At 48.4% G+C, this 16381-nt stretch overlaps 1 protein-coding gene across 1 annotated transcript in view; it reads left to right on the top strand.

Annotated features, from left to right (window-relative positions):
* Positions 1–16381, top strand: part of LOC137341338 (glutamate receptor ionotropic, NMDA 2C-like) — a 707538-nt gene that overhangs the window by 117481 nt on the left and 573676 nt on the right. The window contains exons 2-3 of the mRNA XM_068004462.1: positions 1113–1705; positions 11234–11348. Coding sequence (XP_067860563.1) covers positions 1113–1705; positions 11234–11348 — 708 coding nt within the window. The remainder of the gene's footprint in view (positions 1–1112; positions 1706–11233; positions 11349–16381) is intronic.

The raw sequence follows: 16381 nt of genomic DNA, 5'->3' as shown, positions 1-16381 counted from the left end.
CTGACAGTGCCCCACACGGTGAGTCGTGTGTACCTGACAGTGTCCCACACGGTGAGCCTCGTGTACCTGACAGTGCCCCACACGGTGAGTCTCGTGTACCTGACAGTTTCCCACACGGTGAGTCTCGTGTGTACCTGACAGTGCCCCACACGGTGAGTCTCGTGTACCTGACAGTGTCCCACACGGTGAGTCTCGTGTACCTGACAGTTTCCCACACGGTGAGTCTCGTGTACCTGACAGTGTCCCACAAGGTGATTCTCGTGTACCTGACAGTGTCCCACACGGTGAGTCTCGTGTACCTGACAGTGTCCCACAAGGTGATTCTCGTGTACCTGACAGTGTCCCACATGGTGAGTCTCTTGTACCTGACAGTGTCCCACACGGTGAGTCGTGTGTACCTGACAGTGTCCCACAAGGTGATTCTCGTGTACCTGACAGTGTCCCACACGGTGAGTCGTGTGTACCTGACAGTGTCCCACAAAGTGATTCTCGTGTACCTGACAGTGTCCCACACGGTGAGTCGTGTGTACCTGACAGTGTCCCACAAGGTGAGTCTCGTGTACCTGACAGTGTCCCACACGGTGAGCCACGTGTACCTGACAGTGCCCCACACGGTGAGTCGTGTGTACCTGACAGTGTCCCACACGGTGAGTCTCGTGCACCTGACAGTGTCCCACACGGTGAGTCGTGTGTACCTGACAGTGTCCCACAGGGTGAGTCTCGTGCACCTGACAGTGTCCCACACAGTGAGTCGTGTGTACCTGACAGTGTCCCACAGGGTGAGTCTCGTGTACCTGACAGTGTCCCACACAGTGAGTCGTGTGTACCTGACAGTGTCCCACAGGGTGAGTCTCGTGTACCTGACAGTGTCCCACACAGTGAGTCGTGTTTACCTGACAGTGTCCCACACGGTGAGTCTCGTGTACCTGACCGTGTCCCACACAGTGAGTCGTGTGTACCTGACAGTGTCCCACACGGTGAGTCTCGTGTACCTGACAGTGTCCCACAGGGTGAGTCTCGTGTACCTGACAGTGTCCCACACGGTGAGTCTTGTGATTAGGGACCTTTCAATTTATTGACTGAATCTGTTGAACTTTCTGCTTCCTTTCCAGGAGCAGCACTCTGCATTTCTCCAGTTGGGGGCTTCCATGGAACAACAGATCAGGGTCATCTTCAAAATAATGGAAGAGTACGACTGGGGAACCTTTACCATCATCACCAGCTTCTTCCCTGGATATCAGGAGTTCATAGGTCACATCAAACTTTTTATTGACAGCAGCTATTTTGGGTGGGAAGTTGAAGAGACTCTTACTCTTGAAATGACACGAGATGAGAACAATTCCAAAACACAGAGGCTTCTGAAGCAAATTGATGCGCAGATTCTGATTCTGTATTGCTCGAGAGAGGAGGCAGAATACCTGTTTGAATTGGCTGAGGAAGCTGATCTCCTCGGCCCAGGCAATATCTGGATACTGCCCAGTATCACAGTGGGCAGCACAGATCGAGTGGCAAAACAATTCCCTGTAGGGCTGATCAGCATAATGACAGAGCGATGGAAGATGACCTTAGGACAAAGGGTGAGAGATGGAGTGGCAATCATCGCAAAAGGTGCCGAGAGCTTCTACAAAGCGAACGGATATATTCCAGGAACAACCGCTAACTGCAGAGATCCAGCACAAGGGGTCACAAAAAATAAGTTGTACAGGTATTGAAAAAGTAAAAGTTAACGAACATTTACAGAAAGCAACTCGTTATAGAAAGCTATACTTTATAGACAGAGACCCTTTACAGGTAATGATCCATTATAGACAGAGACCCTTTACAGGTAATGATCCATTATAGACAGAGACCCTTTACAGGTAATGATCCATTATAGACAGAGACCCTTTACAGGTAATGATCCATTATAGACAGAGACCCTTTACAGGTAATGATCCATTATAGACAGAGACCCTTTACAGGTAATGATCCATTATAGACAGAGACCCTTTACAGGTAATGATCCATTATAGACAGAGACCCTTTACAGGTAATGATCCATTATAGACAGAGACCCTTTACAGGTAATGATCCATTATAGACAGAGACCCTTTACAGGTAATGATCCATTATAGACAGAGACCCTTTACAGGTAATGATCCATTATAGACAGAGACCCTTTACAGGTAATGATCCATTATAGACAGAGACCCTTTACAGGTAATGATCCATTATAGACTGTGACCCTTTACAGGTAATGATCCATTATAGACAGTGACCCTTTACAGGTAATGATCCATTATAGACAGTGACCCTTTACAGGTAATGATCCATTATAGACAGTGACCCTTTACAGGTAATGATCCATTATAGACAGAGACCCTTTACAGGTAATGATCCATTATAGACAGAGACCCTTTACAGGTAATGATCCATTATAGACAGTGACCCTTTACAGGTAATGATCCATTATAGACAGTGACCCTTTACAGGTAATGATCCATTATAGACAGTGACCCATTACAGGTAATGATCCATTATAGACAGTGACCCATTACAGGTAATGATCCATTATAGACAGAGACCCTTTACAGGTAATGATCCATTATAGACAGAGACCCTTTACAGGTAATGATCCATTATAGACAGCGACCCTTTACAGGTAATGATCCAGAGACCCTTTACAGGTAATGATCCATTATAGACAGTGACCCTTTACAGGTAATGATCCATTATAGACAGAGACCCTTTACAGGTAATGATCCATTATAGACAGCGACCCTTTACAGGTAATGATCCATTATAGACAGTGACCCATTACAGGTAATGATCCATTATAGACAGAGACCCTTTACAGGTAATGATCCATTATAGACAGAGACCCATTACAGGTAATGATCCATTATAGACAGTGACCCTTTACAGGTAATGATCCATTATAGACAGTGACCCTTTAAAGGTAATGATCCATTATGGACAGAGACCCTTTACAGGTAATGATCCATTATAGACAGAGACCCTTTACAGGTAATGATCCATTATAGACAGAGACCCTTTACAGGTAATGATCCATTATAGACAGAGACCCTTTACAGGTAATGATCCATTATAGACAGTGACCCATTACAGGTAATGATCCATTATAGACAGAGACCCTTTACAGGTAATGATCCATTATAGACTGTGACCCTTTCCAGTTCATGATCCATTATTTGATGTGGAGATGCCGGTGATGGACTTGGGTGGACAAATGTAAGGAGTCTTACAACACCAGGTTATAGTCCAACAGTTTTATTTGAAATCACAAGCTTTCAGAGCTTTCCTCCTTCGTCAGGTGAGTGCAGGGTTCCATAAAGGTACAGAATATATAGTCAGAGAACAAAGCCTGGTGATTACAGATAATCTTTCCAACTGCCCGTTATCACACCTTGGCAGAGATATAATCAAAGCAATCAAAGGACTGGAATGGTGTTCAGACAGAGAAACATTACATCCCAGACTAGTGAATACACAAACGATCAGAACACAAAGACAGGGAGAGAGAGAGAGACACCCAAAAGGCAGAGAAAGAGAGAGAATGACCAGTTGTATTAAAAACAGATAACTCTTTTTCCCCTGGTGGGGTTACATGTAGCGTGACATGAACCCAAGATCCCAGTTGAGGCCGTCCTCATGGGTGCGGAACTTGGCTATCAATTTCTGCTCGACGATTTTGCGTTGTCGTGTGTCTCGAAGGCCGCCTTGGAGAACGCTTACCTGAAGATCGGTGGCTGAATGTCCTTGACTGCTGAAGTGTTCCCCGACTGGGAGGGAACCCTCCTGTTTGGCGATTGTTGCGCGGTGTCCGTTCATCCGTTGTCGCAGTGTCTGCATGGTCTCGCCAATGTACCGTGCTCCGGGGCATCCTTTCCTGCAACGTATGAGGTAGACAACGTTGGCCGAGTCACAGGAGTATGAACCATGTACCTGGTGGGTGGTGTCCTCTCGTGTGATGGTGGTATCTGTGTCGATGATCTGGCATGTCTTGCAGAGGTTACCGTGGCAGGGTTGTGTGGTGTCGTGGACGCTGTTCTCCTGAAAGCTGGGTAATTTGCTGCGAACGATAGTCTGTTTGAGGTTGGGTGGCTGTTTGAAGGCGAGTAGTGGAGGTGTGGGGATGGCCTTAGCGAGGTGTTCGTCGTCATTGATGACATGTTGAAGGCTGCGAAGAACATGGCGTAGTTTCTTCGCTCCGGGGAAGTACTGGACGACGAAGGGTACTCTGTTGGTTGCGTCCCGTGTTTGTCTTCTGAGGAGGTCTATGCGATTTTTCGCTGTGGCCCGTCAGAACTGTCAATCGACGAGTCGAGCGTCATATCCCGTTCTTACTAGGGCATCTTTCAGCGTCTGTAGGTGTCCATCGCGTTCCTCCTCGTCTGAGCAGACCCTGTGTATTCGCAGGGCCTGTCCATAGGGGATGGCCTCTTTGACGTGGTTAGGGTGGAAGCTGGAAAAGTGGAGCATCGTGAGGTTGTCCGTGGGCTTGCGGTAGAGTGAGGTGCTGAGGTGCCCGTCTTTGATGGAGATTCGTGTGTCCAAGAATGAAACCAATTCTGAGGAGTAGTCCATGGTGAGTTTGATGGTGGGATGGAACTTCTTGATGTTATCGTGTAGTCTCTTCAGTGATTCTTCGCCGTGGGTCCATAGGAAGAAAATATCGTCGATGTATCTGGTGTATAGCGTTGGTTGGAGGTCCTGTGCAGTGAAGAAGTCCTGCTCGAACTTGTGCATGAAAATGTTGGCGTATTGGGGTGCGAATTTGGTCCCCATGGCTGTTCCGTGTGTTTGGGTAAAGAACTGGTTATTGAAGGTGAAGACATTGTGATCCAGGATGAAGCGGATGAGTTGTAGGATGGCGTCTGGAGATTGGCTGTTGTTGGTGTTGATTACTGAGGCTGTTGCAGCGATGCCGTCATCGTGGGGGATACTGGTGTTGAGTGCCGAGACGTCCATCGTGGTGAGAAGTGTTCCTGGTTCAACTGGTCCGTGGGTGCTGAGTTTTTGTAGGAAGTCTGTAGTGTCGCGACAGAAGCTGGGGGTTCCCTGCACGATGGGTTTCAGGATGCCCTCGATGTATCCAGAGAGGTTCTCACACAGGGTTCCATTGCCTGATACGATAGGACGTCCGGGTGTGTTGGCTTTGTGTATCTTTGGGAGGCAGTAGAAGTCTCCCACGCGGGGAGTACGTGGGATGAGAGCGCGTAGGATGCTTTGAAGGTCTGGATCGAAGGTCTTGATCAGTTTGTTGAGCTGGTGGGTGTGTTCTTTGGTCAGATCTACGGGTAACCGTCTGTAGTGTTCCTGGTTGTCCAGTTGTCGGTATGCTTCTTTGCAATAGTCCGTTCTGTTCTGTATGACGATGGCTCCTCCTTTGTCCGCTGGTTTGATGACGATGTTGCGGTTGGTCTTGAGAGCTTTGATGGCGTTGCGTTGAGCTCGGGTGATATTCTGGACTGTCTTCTGAGTGCGACTGATGAATCTGGCATTGACGCATTTCCTGACAGCTTGATCATACATGTCAAGCTTAGGGCAGCGACCCTCTGGAGGAGTCCAGTGAGACTCTTTCCTCTTCGGTTGCTGTACCGCGGATCCCTCTGTCTGCTGTTTCGGATCGTTGATTGTCTCATTGGGTTCGCTGCTGAAATCTTGGGATTTGTGGAAGAATTCCCGGAGCCTCATTCTCCTGATGAATTCCTCTGTGTCTGAAGTGAGACCAATGGGGTCCATTTTGGTAGTGGGGCAGAAATTGAGCCCTCGGCTGAGAACTTCGATTTCGTCTGGTTGAAGGGTGTGGTCGGACAAATTGACGATAGACTTCCCTGTGGTTGCAACCGTGGTATCGGGGGAGGCTTGGTCGATGCTGGTGGTGATGCAGAGTTTCTCAAGCTTCCTGCTCTTGGTTTTCATGTAGGCAGCGTAGTTCCGTTCCCTCGTCTGTTTGGCGGTATCTCGTAGCTGGTCTGCTGTGTTCTGAGTACAGGCTGAGAGTATGGACTCTATCTTGGTTTCGAGGTTGCGGCGTCTGCTGTAGAGCTGGTGTATGAGATGGTTGCGGAGTGTGCGAGAGGTACGATGGCAAAGTCTCTCAGCATAATCTGAGTTACGCCATCAAAGCTCTCAAGACCAACCGCAACATCGTCATCAAACCAGCGGACAAAGGAGGAGCCATCGTCGTACAGAACAGAACGGACTATTGCAAAGAAGCATACCGACAACTGGACAACCAGGAACACTACAGACAGTTACCCGCAGATCTGACCAAAGAACACACCCACCAGCTCAACAAACTGATCAAGACCTTCGATCCAGACCTTCAAAGCATCCTACGCACTCTCATCCCACGTACTCCCCGCGTGGGAGACTTCTACTGCCTCCCAAAGATACACAAAGCCAACACACCCGGACGTCCTATCGTATCAGGCAACGGAACCCTGTGTGAGAACCTCTCTGGATACATCGAGGGCATCCTGAAACCCATCGTACAGGGAACCCCCAGCTTCTGTCGCGACACTACAGACTTCCTACAAAAACTCAGCACCCACGGACCAGTTGAACCAGGAACACTTCTCACCACGATGGACGTCTCGGCACTCTACACCAGTATCCCCCACGATGACGGCATCGCTGCGACAGCATCAATACTCAACACCAACAACAGCCAATCTCCAGACGCCATCCTACAACTCATCCGCTTCATCCTGGATCACAATGTCTTCACCTTCGATAACCAGTTCTTTACCCAAACACACGGAACAGCCATGGGGACCAAATTCGCACCCCAATATGCCAACATTTTCATGCACAGGTTCGAGCAGGACTTCTTCACTGCACAGGACCTCCAACCAACAGAGTACCCTTCGTCGTCCAGTACTTCCCCGGAGCGGAGAAACTACACCATGTTCTCCGCAGCCTTCAACATGTCATCAATGACGACGAACACCTCGCTATGGCCATCCCCACACCTCCACTACTCGCCTTTAAACAGCCACCCAACCTCAAACAGACCATCGTTCGCAGCAAATTACCCAGCTTTCAGGAGAACAGCGTCCACGACACCACACAACCCTGCCACGGTAACCTCTGCAAGACATGCCAGATCATTGACACAGATACCACCATCACACGAGAGGACACCACCCACCAGGTGCATGGTTCATACTCCTGTGACTCGGCCAACGTTGTCTACCTCATACGTTGCAGGAAAGGATGCCCCGGAGCATGGTACATTGGCGAGACCATGCAGACACTGCGACAACGGATGAACGGACACCACGCAACAATCGCCAAACAGGAGGGTTCCCTCCCAGTCGGGGAACACTTCAGCAGTCAGGGACATTCAGCCACCGATCTTCGGGTAAGCGTTCTCCAAGGCGGCCTTCGAGACACACGACAACGCAAAATCGTCGAGCAGAAATTGATAGCCAAGTTCCGCACCCATGAGGACGGCCTCAACCAGGATCTTGGGTTCATGTCACGCTACATGTAACCCCACCAGCGAAAAAAAGTTACCTGTTTTTAATACAACTGATCATTCTCTCTCTTTCTCTGCCTTTCGGGTGTTTCTCTCTCTCTCTCCCTCTCTGTCTTTGTGTTCTGACCGTTTGTGTATTCACTAGTCTGGGATGTAATGTTTCTCTGTCTGAACACCATTCCACTCCTTTGATTATATCTCTGCCGAGGGGTGATAACGGGCAGTTGGAAAGATTATCGGTAATCACCAGGCATTGTTCTCTGACTATATATGCTGTACATTTATGGAATCCTACACTCACCTGACGAAGGAGGAAAGCTCCGAAAGCTTGTGATTTCAAATAAAACTGTTGGACTATAACCTGGTGTTGTAAGGCTCCTTACATTTGTCCACCCCAGTCCATCACCGGCATCTCCACATCAACACATTAACCTGCCTTATCTTCCTATTTCTGCACTCACGAGCACGAGGCACGGGGAGTAATCCAGACATTGCTACCTTGAGGCCCTGCTTTTTAACTTCTTCCCCAACTCCTAAAACTCTGACCACAGGACCTCATCCCTTTTCCTTCCTATGCGCTTGGTTCCCACATGGACCATGACTTCCCCCCACAGAATGTTCTGCACCCTCTCCGTGATGTCCTTTAGTCTGATACCAAAGAGGCAACGCACCATGTGGGACTCACGTCAGTGGTCAGAGAAACACCTGTCTGTCCCTCTGACCATCGAATCCCCTATGACTACTGCATTTCTACACTTCACTGTGCCCCCCTGTGCAGTCCTTTGCCCCACGGTGCCATGCTCAGGAGTGCACTCCTTCGAGGTGTCGTCACCCTCACTGGTACTGAGTGCTGATACCGGTTTGAGTACCACACTCCCAGAAGATTCCTGCACTGCCTGCCTTTTCCTATCCTTTCAGATGACCACCCACTTGCTATCCTGAACTCTCTGTGACTGTGGGGTGACCACCTCCTGGAACGTACGATCCAGGAAACCTTCAGCCTCCCTTATGCTCTGCAGTGAGTCCATCCTCCCCTCAAGCTCAGAAATCCTCAGCTTGAGCTCGAGCAACTGGAGGCATTTCCTGCACATGTGGCCCTCCCGGACACATGAAGCGTCCTGAAGTTCCCACGTGGGCAGGAATTGCAGGCAATGAGTCTCAGCTGTCTGTCCATTATATTTAGAAACCTTTTTTTCCCCACACTCGCTTCAGATACTCTGTTATTAATTTACTTACTGTTTATTTACCCTGATTAACTTGCCCTTTTATTCGGGGTCTCTCAGAGCTCCTCCCCTCTGTTCACTGAGGTCACCGTGTCACTCTCTGTTCTTTGTGAATGAGCCCACTCCCCTGGTGCTCAGCACCCCTTCTCTCAACTAAATTATCCATTTATTTATCGATACTTTTTAGCCTGTTTTGTTTCTTTTTCACTTTTAAAAAAAAATGAGCACCTCCTTCGCACTCTCACCAAATTCTCCGATTCCCATCCAGTTCACAATGCCCACTCTGTGCTTCAGATCACCTTCCACTTTACACACCTTTTGAGAACCACAGTTCCAACTGCTCAATCAGCTTCCAGCTCACAGTAATTACCCTCGATTCAAACAATCACTCACAGCTGATTGCCCGTTAACTGTTAACTGCAGTTTTTTCAAGTTTTAGAATTCTAAGTTAAATTTTAAACTGTTAATTTCAATTCACCCACTACTTTACCAGAGCCCCACTCTCACCAAATTGTCAAGTTCCCACTTGGTTCACCATCCACTCTGTTTGCGATGCCCGCTCTGTGTTTCAGCCCTCTCAGGAAGGATGTCAAGGCCTGAGAGAGGGTGCAGAAGAGATTTATTAGAATGGTACCAGGGATGAGGGACTTCAGTTATGTGGAGAGACTGGAGAAGCTGGGATTGTTCTCCTTAGAACAGAGAAGGTTAAGGGGAGATTTGATAGAGGTGTTCAAAATCATGAATGGTTTTGATAGAGTAAATAAGGAGAAACTGTTTCCAGTGGCAGAAGGGTCGGTAACCAGAGGACACGGATTTACAGTGATCAGTAAAAGAGCCAGAGGTGAGATGAGGAGAAATTTTTTAATGCAGTGAGTTGTTATGATCTGGAATGTGCTGCCTGAAAGGGTGGTGGAAGCAGAGTCAATAATAATTTTCAAAAGGGAATTGGATAAATACTTGAAGGGAAAAATTTTACAGGACTATAGGGAAAGAGCGGGGAATGGAACTAATTGTAAAGCTCTTTCAAAGAGCCGGCACAGGCACGATGGGCCGAATTACCTCCTCCTGTGCTGTGAGATTAGATAATTCTTTGATTATCGTGCCCAATTTCTGTGTGCAAAATCAGGGTCACGGGTACCAATTTCGGGCAGCGGCATTGCACGCCGACCTCCTGGAAATATTCCATGTGCTCCCTCTACACCGTCCCATCAAACACTCCCAGGGCAGGTACAGGGTTAGATACAGAGTAAAGCTCCCTCTACACCGTCCCATCAAACACTCCCAGGGCAGGTACAGGGTTAGATACAGAGTAAAGCTCCCTCTACACTGTCCCATCAAACACTCCCAGGGCAGGTACAGGGTTAGATACAGAGTAAAGCTCCCTCTACACCGTCCCATCAAACACTCCCAGGGCAGGTACAGGGTTAGATACAGAGTAAAGCTCACTCTACACTGTCCCATCAAACACTCCCAGGGCAGGTACAGGGTTAGATACAGAGTAAAGCTCCCTCTACACCGTCCCATCAAACACTCCCAGGGCAGGTACAGGGTTAGATACAGAGTAAAGCTCCCTCTACACTGTCCCATCAAACACTCCCAGGGCAGGTACAGGGTTAGATACAGAGTAAAGCTCCCTCTACACCGTCCCATCAAACACTCCCAGGGCAGGTACAGGGTTAGATACAGAGTAAAGCTCCCTCTACACCGTCCCATCAAACACTCCCAGGGCAGGTACAGGGTTAGATACAGAGTAAAGCTCCCTCTACACTGTCCCATCAAACACTCCCAGGGCAGGTACAGCACGGGTTAGATACAGAGTAAAGCTCCCTCTACACTGTCCCATCAAACACTCCCAGGGCAGGTACAGGGTTAGATACAGAGTAAAGCTCCCTCTACACCGTCCCATCAAACACTCCCAGGGCAGGTACAGCACGGGTTAGATACAGAGTAAAGCTCCCTCTACACTGTCCCATCAAACACTCCCAGGGCAGGTACAGCACAGGTTAGATACAGAGTAAAGCTCCCTCTACACTGTCCCATCAAACACTCCCAGGGCAGGTACAGCACGGGTTAGATACAGAGTAAAGCTCCCTCTACACTTTCCCATCAAACACTCCCAGGACAGGTACAGCATGGGTTAGATACAGAGTAAAGCTCCCTCTACACTGTCCCCTCAAACACTCCCAGGGCAGGTACAGGGTTAGATACAGAGTAAAGCTCCCTCTACACTGTCCCCTCAAACACTCCCAGGGCAGGTACAGGGTTAGATACAGAGTAAAGCTCCCTCTACACTGTCCCATCAAACACTCCCAGGGCAGGTACAGCATGGGTTAGATAGAGCGTAAAGCTCCCTCTACACTGTCCCATCAAACACTCCCAGGGCAGGTACAGCATGGGTTAGATACAGAGTAAAGCTCCCTCTACACTGTCCCATCAAATTGACATTAGCCATTGTAGCCTCAGTAAAGCTGTCTGCTCCATTTCATTGGGCCTAATGCTGATCCTGAAATTTCTTTTACAGGCACTTGCTGAATGTCAGCTGGGAAGGTAAAGATTTCTCTTTCAATGAGGATGGCTATTTGGTGAGACCATCAATGGTGGTGATGACGCTGAACAGAGGCAGGCTATGGGAGATGGTGAGTATTGGCTCACTGTTCCTAATCTACAGACCTGGTGATGTTGAGTCTTCAATATTCTGTGACTGTGCATTCAGTGCCCACATCTCATTCAAATTAGTTGATCTGTACTGAGTTTGTTCTCAGGCAAAAAGTAATCTCTCTATCTTCATGTAACTATACTTCTGCTTGTTGCTCAGCCTCTGTATAAGGCCTGAGAGAGGGTGCGGAAGAGATTTACCAGAATGGTGCCAGGGATGAGGGACTTCAGTTACGTGGAGAGACTGGAGAAGCTGGGGTTGTTCTCCTTCGAGCAGAGAAGGTTAAGGGGAGATTTGATAGAGGTGTTCAAAATCATGAATGGTTTTGACAGAGTAAATAAGGAGAAACTGTTTCAGTGGCAGAAGGCTCGGTAACCAGGGGAGACAGATTTAACGTGATTTTATTTTTATTCGTTCATGGGATGTGGGCGTCGCTGGCGAGGCTGGCATTTATTGCCCATCCCCGATTGCCCTTGAGAAGGTGGTGGTGAGCCGCCTCCTTGAACCACTGCAGTCCGTGTGGTGAAGGTTCTCCCACAGTGCTGTTAGGAAGGGAGTTCCAGGATTTTGACCCAGCGACGATGAAGGAACGGCGATATATTTCCAAGTCGGGATGGTGTGTGACTTGGAGGGGAACGTGCAGGTGGTGTTGTTCCCATGTGCCTGCTGCTCTTGTCCTTTTAGGTGGTAGAGGTCGTGGGTTTCGGAGGTGCTGTTGAAGAAGCCTTGGTGAGTTGCTACAGTGCATCCTGTGGATGGTACACACTGCAGCCACTGTGCGCCGGTGGTGAAGGGAATGAATGTTTAGGGTGGTGGATGGGGTGCCAATCAAGCGGGCTGCTTTGTCCTGGATGGTGTCGAGCTTCTTGAGTGTTGTTGGAGCTGCACTCATCCAGGCAAGTGGAGAGTATTCCATCACACTCCTGACTTGTGCCTTGTAGATGGTGGAAAGGCTTTGGGGAGTCAGGAGGTGAGTCACTCGCCACAGAATACCCAGCCTCTGACCTGCTCTTGTAGCCACAGTATTTATGTGGCTGGTCCAGTTAAGTTTCTGGTCAATGGTGACCCCCAGGATGTTGATGGTGGGGGATTCGGCGATGGTAATGCCGTTGAATGGTAAATAGCGGGGAGGATAGCCTCAGTCTGCAGGACGATATAGATGGGTTGGTCAGATGGGCGGAACAGTGGCAAATGGAATTTAACCCAGAAAAGTGCGAGGTGATGCACTTTGGAGGGACTAACAAGGCAAGGGAATATACAATGAATGGGAGGACCCTAGGCAAGACAGAGGGTCAGTGGGATCTTGGTGTGCAAGTTCACAGATCCCTGAAGGCGGCAGAACAGGTAGATAAGGTGGTAAAGAAGGCATATGGGATACTTGCCTTTATTAGCCGAGGCATAGAATATAAGAGCAAGGAGGTTATGATGGAGCTGTATAAAACACTGGTTAGGCCACAGCTGGAGTACTGTGTGCAGTTCTGGTCGCCACACTACAGGAAGGATGTGATCGCTTTGGAGAGGGTGCAGAGGAGATTCACCAGGATGTTACCAGGGCTGGAGCGCTTCAGCTATGAAGAGAGACTGGGAAGATTGGGTTTGTTTTCCTTGGAGCAGAGGAGGCTGAGGGGGGACATGATTGAGGTGTACAAAATTATGAGGGGCACAGATAGGATGGATACTAAGGAGCTTTTTCCCTTCGTTGAGGGTTCTATAACAAGGGGACATAGATTCAAGGTAAAAGGCGGGAGGTTTAGAGGGGATTTGAGAAAGAACTTTTTCACCCAGAGGGTGGTTGGAGTCTGGAACTCACTGCCTGAAAGGGTTGTGGAGGCAGGAACCCTCACAACATTCAAGAAGCATTTGGATGAGCACTTGAAATGCCATAGCATACAAGGCTACGGATCAAATGCTGGAATATGGGATTAGAGTAGACAGGCTTGATGGCCGGCGCGGACACGATGGGCCGAAGGGCCTCTATCCATGCTGTATAACTCTATGACTCTCTATGAATGTCAATGGGAGGTGGTTAGACTCTCTCTTGTTGGAGATGATTGTAAACAATTTTACAACACCAAGTTATAGTCCAGCAATTTTATTTTAAATTCACAAGCTTTCGGAGGCTACCTCCTTCCTCAGGTGAACGGTTGGAGATGGTCATTGCCTGGCACTTGTCTGGTGCGAATGTTACTTGCCAATTATCAGCCCAAGCCTGGATGTTGTCCAGGTCTTGCTGCGTGCAGGCACGGGCTCCTTCATTATCTGAGGGGCTGCGAATGGAACTGAACACTGTGCAATCATCAGTGAACATCCCCTTTTCTGACCTTATGCTGGAGGGAAGGTCATTGATGAAGCAGCTGAAGATGGTTGGGCCTAGGACACTGCCCTGAGGAACTCCTGCAGCAATGTCCTGGGGCTGAGATGATTGGCCTCCAACAACCACTACCATCTTCCTTTGTGCTAGGTATGACTCCAGCCACTGGAGAGTTTTCCCCCTGATTCCCATCGACTTCAATTTTACTAAGGCTCCTTGATGCCACACTTGGTCAAATGCTGCCTTGATGTCAAAGGCATTGCAGTCTTGTCCCTTGCAATCACCTGCTGGGTTCCATTCTGATTGAAGATAGAGATGTCCATGCAGCCACTACCATTCTCGACTGGATGTGATGAGACAAAAGAGCCAGAGGAGACATGAGGAAACATTTTTTTACACAGTGAGTTGTGATGATCTGGAATGCGCTGCCTGAAGGGCGGTGGAAGCAGATTCAATAATAACTTTCAAAAGGGAATTGGATAAATACTTGAAGGGAAAAAATTTACAGGACTATAGGGAAAGAGCAGGGGAATTGGACTAATTGGATTGCTCTTTCAAAGAGCTGGCACAGGCACGATGGGCTGAATGGCCTCCTCCTGTGCTCTCCTACCATGATACAATGGGTCGGTAGTACCATCACTGACCGACTCCTGAAGGACATAACAGCCGGACTGGCCCGTGTCAGGTGGTGAAGGAATCAACATGAGAGAATAACCTATGACCTCATCCTCACCAAACGACCTGTCGCAGACACCAAGGCCAATGGTAGAATTGGTGGAAGTGAGCACCGCACAGTCCTTGTGAAAATAACGTTTCATCTGCACCTCCATTGTGGAGTCTGGCACTATCACAGTGCAAACTTCCTCAGACTGAGCACAGATCTAGCAGTCCAAAACTGGGCATCTACAGGGCTGTGGGCCAATAGCAGAGTTATACACCACCACAATCTGTAACCTCATGGCCTGGCACATGATCACATGGTTCAATGAAGAGTGTAGAACAGTATGGCAGGAGCAGCACCAAACATACATCGAAAACATAGAAAATAGGAACAGGAGTAGGCCATTCAGCCCTTCGAGCCTGCTCCGCCATTCAATATGATCATGGCTGATCCTCTATCTCAATACCATATTCCCGCTCTCTCCCCATTCCCCTTGATGCCTTTTGTGTCTAGAAATCTATCTAACTCCTTAAATATATTCAGTGACTTGGCCTCCACAGCCTTCTGTGGTAGAGAATTCCACAGGTTCACCACCCTCTGAGTGAAGAAATTTCTCCTCATCTCAGTCCTAAATGTTCTACCCCGAATCCTGAGACTGTGACCCCTCGTTCTGGACCCCCCAGCCAGGGGAAATATCCTCCCTGCATCCAGTCTGTCTAGCCCTGTCAGAATTTTATACGTTTCAATGAGATCCCCTCTCATTCTTCTAAACACGAGTGAATACAGGCCGAGTCGACCCAATCTCTTCTCATACGACAGTCCTGCCGTCCCAGGAATCAGTCTGGTGAACCTTCACTGCACTCCCTCTATGGCAAGTATATCCTTTCTTAGGTAAGGAGACCAAAACTGCACACAATACTCCAGGTCTGGTCTCACCAAGGCCCGGTATAACTGCAGTAAGACATTCTTGCTCCTGTACTCAAATCCTCTTGCAATGAAGGCCAACATACCATTCGCCTTCCTAACTGCTTGCTGTACCTGCATGTTTGTTTTCAGTGACTGGTGTACAAGGACACCCAGGTCCCTTTGTACATCAACATTTCCCAATCTATCACCATTTAAATAATATTCTGCCTTTCTGTTTTTCCTTCCGAAGTGGATAACTTCACATTTATCCACATTATACTGCATCTGCCATGTATTTGCCCACTCACTCAATGATTTGGTTAAGAATGGACCTTAGAATAAGGTATGAATCTAATCTGATCCCACAACCAACGGATCAGAGCAAAGCTCTGGAGCCTCATCACATCCAGTCGAGAAAGGTAGTGGATAACCAGGCAGCTAACAGGAGGAGGCTGCATGGACATCTCTATCTTCAATCAGAATGGAATCCAGCAGGTGAGTGCAAGGGTCAAGGCTGAAGTGTTTGTATGGGCGCTAAATTAGGCCTTAAAGCTCCCGTTGTTTCCTGTGTGTGTGAGGTGCACCCGACGCCATCTTGGTATAGGAGTTAGCGCAGGCGCAGATAATGAACGCTGGAATCATGTAAAGTTGCGAGAAAATGGCTTCAATCAGTGTGTAATGCTGATTTAAAGTGATAGACACCATTTTGGGACTTAACGCTCAACTCAACGCACAATCTTAACCCCAACCATCTGAATATGTCTTAGAGTGCCTGGAGGACCCCCCACCGGTGCTATTTAAAGGGACTATGCAGGATTTACAGGTTAGTGGCTGGATTATTGCCTCTGGCTGCTGAGACATTTGTAACTGTTTTTGGTGGTCTCCTACACTTGAATACTAGGACGCGGGGACATTTAGAGCCGGGACGTGCAGGAGTGAAGTTAGAAAATGCTTCTGCATGCAAAGGGTGGGAGACATTTTGAACGCTCTTCTGCAGACAGCAGTTGATGCTAGCTCAATTGTGAAAGTTAAATCTGAGATTGATAGATTTCTGTGAACCAAGGGTGTTAAGGGATATGGGGCTAAGGCGGGTATATGGAGTTAGGTCACAGGTCCACCATGATCTCACTGAATG

Source organism: Heptranchias perlo, chromosome 23 (genome assembly GCF_035084215.1).
Source record: "Heptranchias perlo isolate sHepPer1 chromosome 23, sHepPer1.hap1, whole genome shotgun sequence".
Taxonomy (NCBI): domain Eukaryota; kingdom Metazoa; phylum Chordata; class Chondrichthyes; order Hexanchiformes; family Hexanchidae; genus Heptranchias; species Heptranchias perlo.
This window is presented reverse-complemented; position numbering and strand designations above follow the sequence as displayed.